Here is a 6,992-nt window from a genome sequence, read left to right on the forward strand (position 1 = left end):
ATTTTTTTTTTTAATACTTTCGTTTGTTGATTCAACAATATATATATATATTTATTTTCTCTTTCTTCTTATATTACTTTCATGTGAGATGAATCTTCTACTCGGTTGCCATATTAAAACATAGTGGTGTGATACTAATGTTGATTTCAGAGTGCCCTGGGATGATCTGTGACCTTGGGCGCGGACGTCGTACGGACGATTCTCATTTTAAATTTTTTATTCCAAATCTTGCACCCTGTGCCAAATACTTTAAAAACGGTTCATAACTAAAAATAATACACAAATATAGACAACACTATAAAAAAAAAGGCCTTAGTTAAGTGGTGCTGGCTTTATAATAAATATAATACGAATTACAACTCATTATCATGGAAGTACTTCTCGGGGAGGAAAGAGTGGATCTCCAATCGCTAGAAGGGAGCAATGAGGATATCTCCAAGTTGCTTTATGAGTATTCTTTTCAGGAAAGAAAGTGCTTCCAATGGTCAGACCATGTGAGGACCAAGGCGCTGATCAGTCTTTGACAATTATCATTGTTACATTCATGTAGACTACAGGCACCAATGTTGCATTGATGACATGCTTGTACATTAAAGTCTCCAAGCAACATTTTTATAGCACGACTCGGTCACCTTGAAAGGACTCTTTCATGGTCTTCAAAAAATTGTTTTTTTTCCTTGTCCTCAGCTATTTCTGTTGGTGTATGGCAGTTTATAAAGGTATAGTTGAAAAATCTATTTTTGAGCCTAGTTTCTCATAGTTCGGATTAATAGGGCATAAATCGATTTCTAGCTAGCGGGCTCTTCTTTTATCTATAAATACTGCCGCTATGATGTGCAGTTTATCGTGACAACTATAGCAGAGAGTGTGATAATTATTAAATTGTAATGGTAGTAGCTCTAAAACTTAAAAACGACGAGTGTGTTCTGCACTTGGATGGGTGACTGTCAGAAAGCGTTGAACCCCAAGGACGAAAAACCACACTTCTTCCTTTCTCAGGGTTCATGAAGCCTGTCAGCCTACTGGAGGCAACTCACACAGACCAGACAAGGAATGATGACCATATTCCGTGTGCTAACAGGAATCACGCTATGGTCTTCCAGGATGCCCAATAGCCAGCCACCTGCGGGTGGTCAATGAATTTCTGTTACGGGAAAATTAACTGAGAATTCAATCCAACTTACAATATTTATCATAAATGTAAAATATTACCCAATGCCTCTGGCGCTTAATTTACAGAAGCAAACATTTTAGAAAAAATAATTAAAATTTTGAATTTTATGTTTGTAAATTTATCTTGAATTAGCTTCGGCGTTTACTATCGAGTTCTATTTTATAACTAATTATATACACAATATAATTTAATACTTATAATGAATGTTAAATTTACCAGTATTATTATTATAAAATTATATTGTTATTTTGTACATTTAACTATGTAATATTTAACTTTTTTTTGTTATCAAATCTACTGATACTCGATTAAGTCAGCAGTGTGCCTTATCTTTAAATATGTTCGTTGCCCGCATGTGTTGTAAGGCAACCCTAGTGTTTATGTTTTTAGTCAGTAGTTGTGTTAATAAAGGTTCGTTTCTACAATGAGTGCGAGCAAATTATGTCAATATTGTTTTATGCAATAGCTATATGTTTTGTTGTTAATGTAGGCTTATATTTTCATTCTGGCTTTAGTGTTATTTTAACTCTTTTAATCGTTATTTTGTTAATCGTACACTGCAGAGTTGTTAAAGTTCCTTTGATTTTAAGTGTTAAAAGTTCGAGTGATATTTCAAGAGGTAATTATAAAAAAATACGAATAGATATGTCGAATTCAGAAAGAAATTTGAATACTCCTGAAAGAAACAAATCTATATTAGGTATTGGACTATTTAGTAATTATGATTCAAGATTAGGTCATTCTAGATCAAGTTTAAAATCCAATACTTCTCTATCAGAAAACTTCTCAATAAAATCTCCTAATAGAACTAATTCTAAAGTTACCAAACAACAAAGTGATGAAAACTATGTTTCTAAAGAAGCAGTTTCTTTAGTGGAAAATGAGATGCCTTCTCCCATAAGATCAGGTACATCTCCATTTCGTTCAACACCTCTTAGTTATTCTAAGAGGTTCAATATAAATCCTCAGTCCAGTCTTCGTAATTCTCCTCGCAGCCTTAATCAATCAAGATTTTCATTATTGGGAAATAGCTCTCCTTCAAAGGCACACCAATCTCCAAATTCATCAATAAGGAGCCTTAATTGTGAAGAGTAAGTACATAAATAAGTGAATTTTAACTGTTTTAAAATAAATCATATTTATCTAGTGACTTCTATTTGCTATTTAATATCTTATATTAGTCTTACTTACCGATTCATCTCGAGGCTTAAATAGCTAGTGTTATTATGAATTTTTGTTAGTTAAGTAAACCATTTCAGTTCAATTTTGGTCAAATGTTCAATTTCGTAACTTCATAATTTATATCTGAAGTTCTTTTAGAGATATATCTCATATTCTAATGATTAGGTGTACTGGAGGCTAAAGATCTTATCATTTTTTCATAACTTACTCGGTTGTTGTCGGTAAAATGATTATCAACCTCCATAATCTAGTTATAGTAATAATTGGAAATAATGTTCTTTTACTATATTATTTGGAAAACGAGTTGAACTTTATCTGATTTATAATTTCTGGTAGCTGTGACAGTATCTAGCCCACTCAAAAATATATCTATTATCTCTATATATAGAATTAATTACTTAAGGTGTCATATTGTTCATTAAGATGTTACATATTTTATAAAATTACTTTTGTTAATTACTTAAGCATATTAACTGTTGTTAAGTTAGATTACCCTGAGGTACCTTCATTTGTACCGTTTCAACTTGTATCTGCATAGATGACAATATTGGTAAAGATTTGGTTACTTGGTTTTACAAACATTGTGAGATTGATTAGTTGATTCAAGAATGTCATTTAAAACATTTTTTCATAAATAGTATCTTATTTCATTTTAACAATGATTTTTTAATTTCTTGTAACCTTGCTTGCTAGGTTACTTTAAATTGTATTTTTCCTCATGTGATTATTATAGAGTTTGTTAAATAGTATTTTACACATTATTATAATGATTTATTAGAGCAAAATTCAATCGATTTCCATTTTTCATTCTGTGTTGAGGTAATATTAGTTGATTATTTCATTCTTGGGTTTAACTTCCTCATCTATTCTTGCTGGAGGATGGTGGATTATCTACTGTTCACCAACCTATTTTATTTAAGGTTAAGATTTATTTTAAATAAAATAAATAGTAAATCGTAAACTTTTCATAGTCTGGGATCATAAATTGGGGAACTTTAGTCTCAAGAGACCACTTTGAGCACTATATTTATAATTACTTTTATTGACAAATTTTGTTAAAATAATGTAGTAGTTTTATTTTATGTAAATATCATATTTTGGTGTTGATTAAGATGACATTTTATAGATTTATTTAGTAATATATTTAATTTTTCAAATTATTTTTTAAACCTTTCCAATATTCAGAAAGCTTGTACCATGATATACATACTTATTAGTACCGATTTTGTTCACTACTAAAGTACTCTTTAAGTAATATATAATAATAATCATTGATATTTTGTATAATAATTAACTAAAATCATTGTTTTTTCTTTGTCAGTTTCTTTTTCTTTTTTTTAATGGAGTATAATTGTGGTTTATTATTGTTACATTTTTTTTTTCATTTGCAGAAGGAGTCCATCTAGTTTTTCTGGGCGGATGATAACTGTGGCTAATCAAATGGATAGCGATCAATTTCCTTGGATAGCATACAATGGATCAATTCCGATGATACTTTCTAATTCACATAAGGTATCATCACCTGTAACCAAAGTTAGTTCACCATCCTCAGATGCTAATTCATCATTTAGGAATCGAGTTCGAGTCAGATTGAGTAAACCTAATAAAAGGTAATGTTGTTTTATCCTTTTACAATTCTTGCATTGCTTGTTATAGTATATCACTTGTATTAAGTATATAACTTAATTTTGTTTTCATTGTCTATGAATTAAATACGTATTAGTCCTGTATGAAACCAGAACTTGATGACTCTAGCTGTCAGTGTAGCTACCGTTAAACTGCCTCATTGGTGCCATTTTCTTATTTTGACAATTGAGATTTTTGAAGATAAAAATAAAAGATTTTCAACTCACCGCACAAGTTCCACCCTCCTGCACCATAGTTTTTATGTCGAATTTGGTTCCAGAAAATTCCAATTTATAGAAAACAATGATTTTCTGTTACCGTTTGAAGAAAACTGCTGCAGAATCTCATTGAATGATTGTCAGAGCCTATGGTATATCATATTGCTTTCAGCTCTGTGGTTAAAAAAATTCAAAAGTGGTGATTTTGACATGAGAAATGGAAAGCATTGAGAGCTTTGAAACAATTTGAATACACAGAATTGTATTGATGATGAATACATTGTTGGTTTAAGATGATGCTTTAACACAACTTGCAGAAATCGTCTAAACATGTTTGAAAGCCTTTGAAAAATGTCCGAAGATGGGAAATGATAGCAGTAAAACCAAAAAAAAATCCCTTGTGTAATTCTGCTTACCAGCTACAAAAGAAAGTCATTTCTTTATGGAATTGTAATTGTCAATGAAAAGTGGATGTATTTTGAAAATCCTAAGCATGAATGATCATAGGTAACTGTGCAAACAGTGGACATTGACAGATTGCAAGATGAACTCGCTATGAAAGGAAGACGATGGGTTGGTGTTTGGTAAAATCAGAAGGGTGTGATTTATTATGAGCTGCTAAACCTGGAAATAGTTTATACTGAACGCTACTGCCTACAAATGATTGATTTGAATCAAGTTTTTTATGCAAAATTATTAGAATATCAAAAAAGACCACCACATCATCACAAATACAAATCAGTCAAGCAAATGACTAAAAAATTTTGTTAGGAAATAGTTTCATATGCGGCTTACTCACCAAACTTGGATTTATCCATTTATTCGCAACGGTGGGACATGCATTTGCTGAGCAGTACTTCATATCCTATAAAAATAACCTAATAACTGGTTTATCCCAATGGAGAAACAGTTTTTTTGACATGGAGAGGTGAAAAAAATATATAGATAGCAATGGGATATCCTTTGAATAGGATATTATTTATAATATTTGTTTAATAAAAATTCTGATTCCATATTTACATTCCTTGTATTTATTTACAATTTCATTTTTGAACATGTTTATCTTAATTCAAATAGGTAGGCCATTTTGAGATTGCATGTAGAGTTGAAACTTCAGTGTAATAAATCTTAACATAAGAAATTTCTTGATGTAACAAATTTATTGATATCTCCATGCTTTTTTAATACCAGTATTCAAAGAAAAATATTAAAAAGGACAAAATAATTTAACTTATTGTAATGAATTTTTGCAAAACATATCTATATAGTGAAAAGGACTGTCTATATAATGTTGTAAAGTGTCTGTAACAGTGCTATGATAACAATATGCTGATTGGGAGCCCAATTGGTCAAATAAAAGTAGAAAAAATTGCTGTAAATATGGAATATAAAATTTTCAGTCAGCTAGGGATGACTGCAAAAATGCATTAAAAGAAATAAGCCAAATAAAATAAAAATATTTATAGTTCAAGTGGTGATGATGGTTGAGTATAAAAGAAGTACAAAGTGTGAAGTTAGCCATGGCTGGCTGGATGAACCATTAGAAATTCTTAATGTTGATGAACCTGAATTTTTTTTTTAAATATTCCCTTGACCAAAGTTAGTCATTTGAAGGTGATAAATTGCATGTTGGAAAAACCAACAAACATTGAAACTACACAAAGACACCAACTCAATTCATTAGTCATTGTTAATATTTTGAAGCTACAATGCTTCAAAAATATGACTAATTTTTCTACAGACTATGGTGCAAAGACAAGCTATGAATAATGAGATTGAAATCTATAAATTTCTAGGGGTGAATTTTGACCTTTGTTATACTAAGGTTCCACTGTATAGGTAATAAGGTCATTTTTAGTTGTTCATTAGAGAACTTTTGCTTTTGTTTTGTGAATTATACAATGATTCCGAGTTTGAGTCGCTATTCATTTTCATTATTTTAATGATGAAAATGAATAGCTAAACTTCTACATTGTACTTGTTATTTTTAACATTAATAACCTTGCGAAGGTTCTACATTGTACTTGTTATTATTACAATCATTATTAATTATATGTGTATACTTTCATTTCTATGAGAAAATTTATTGTATGTTTCTTTTTATATTTAGTGATACTTCTGTTTCTAACTCGACCATTGAAAACTCATCAATCCTTGATGAATCTTCAACTACAAAATCAGTTATTCAAGTTCTTAAAGAAATTGCTAGGAAGAGGTGCTTGGCTGTAAGTAAACTGTTGATAATTTTTTTAAAAATTCTATTTAGAATATTTATACATTCATTTCTATTTATAGATTTAAAGTATTGCAACACCCATAATTCTCAAGATTTTCTTGGTTTTGACTTTAATCCATACTTTGTTTATATTTATGGTAATATTATTTATTAAATGAGAGACACTAGGGATTAGACGCATCATTGTTATTCACTGTTTAATAACAAACGATGGAATTTCGATTTATTTATTTCTAAGTTCCTTTCAGTCCATGTTAATCTTTCGTTTGCTTCAAGTCTATTTTCTCTTTTCTCTTTAGTCTAGTAATAACAATTTGTTATAAAGTAAAGTTGAAAGAGGTGAGTGGTAGAGCAGTTTCAAAGCAAGTGGATGATTATTTCCTCCCCTCTTGTTCCTGAAGGGATTATTTCAATGCACATAGTTCTCATTAAAAAAAAGAGAGAGAGAGAGAGAGAGAGAGAGAGAGAGAGAGAGAGAGAGAGAGAGAGAGAGAGAGAGAGAGAGAGAGAGAGAGAGAGAGGCATTTCCTGCCGGCAATATGGAGATGTGGCCCGA

General features: G+C 30.5%; 1 protein-coding gene across 5 annotated transcripts in view; it reads left to right on the plus strand.

Moving 5' to 3' along the window:
* The first annotated feature begins 1,505 nt into the window (after positions 1 to 1,505).
* LOC106684765 (uncharacterized) overlaps positions 1,506 to 6,992 on the plus strand; it is a 39,166-nt gene continuing 33,679 nt past the window's right edge. For 2 of the 5 annotated variants that reach the window (XM_014427028.3, XM_014427035.2), the window contains exons 1-3: positions 1,506 to 2,265; positions 3,748 to 3,966; positions 6,311 to 6,425. In XM_014427028.3, the coding sequence (XP_014282514.1) occupies positions 1,616 to 2,265; positions 3,748 to 3,966; positions 6,311 to 6,425 (984 nt within the window). In that variant the 5' untranslated portion in view covers positions 1,506 to 1,615. The other 3 variants (XM_067048198.1, XM_014427054.3, XM_014427045.3) reach the window with 3 other exon arrangements.

This window comes from Halyomorpha halys, unplaced genomic scaffold (assembly GCF_000696795.3).
Source record: "Halyomorpha halys isolate HHAL.00 unplaced genomic scaffold, Hhal_1.1 Scaffold30.1, whole genome shotgun sequence".
NCBI lineage: Eukaryota > Metazoa > Arthropoda > Insecta > Hemiptera > Pentatomidae > Halyomorpha > Halyomorpha halys.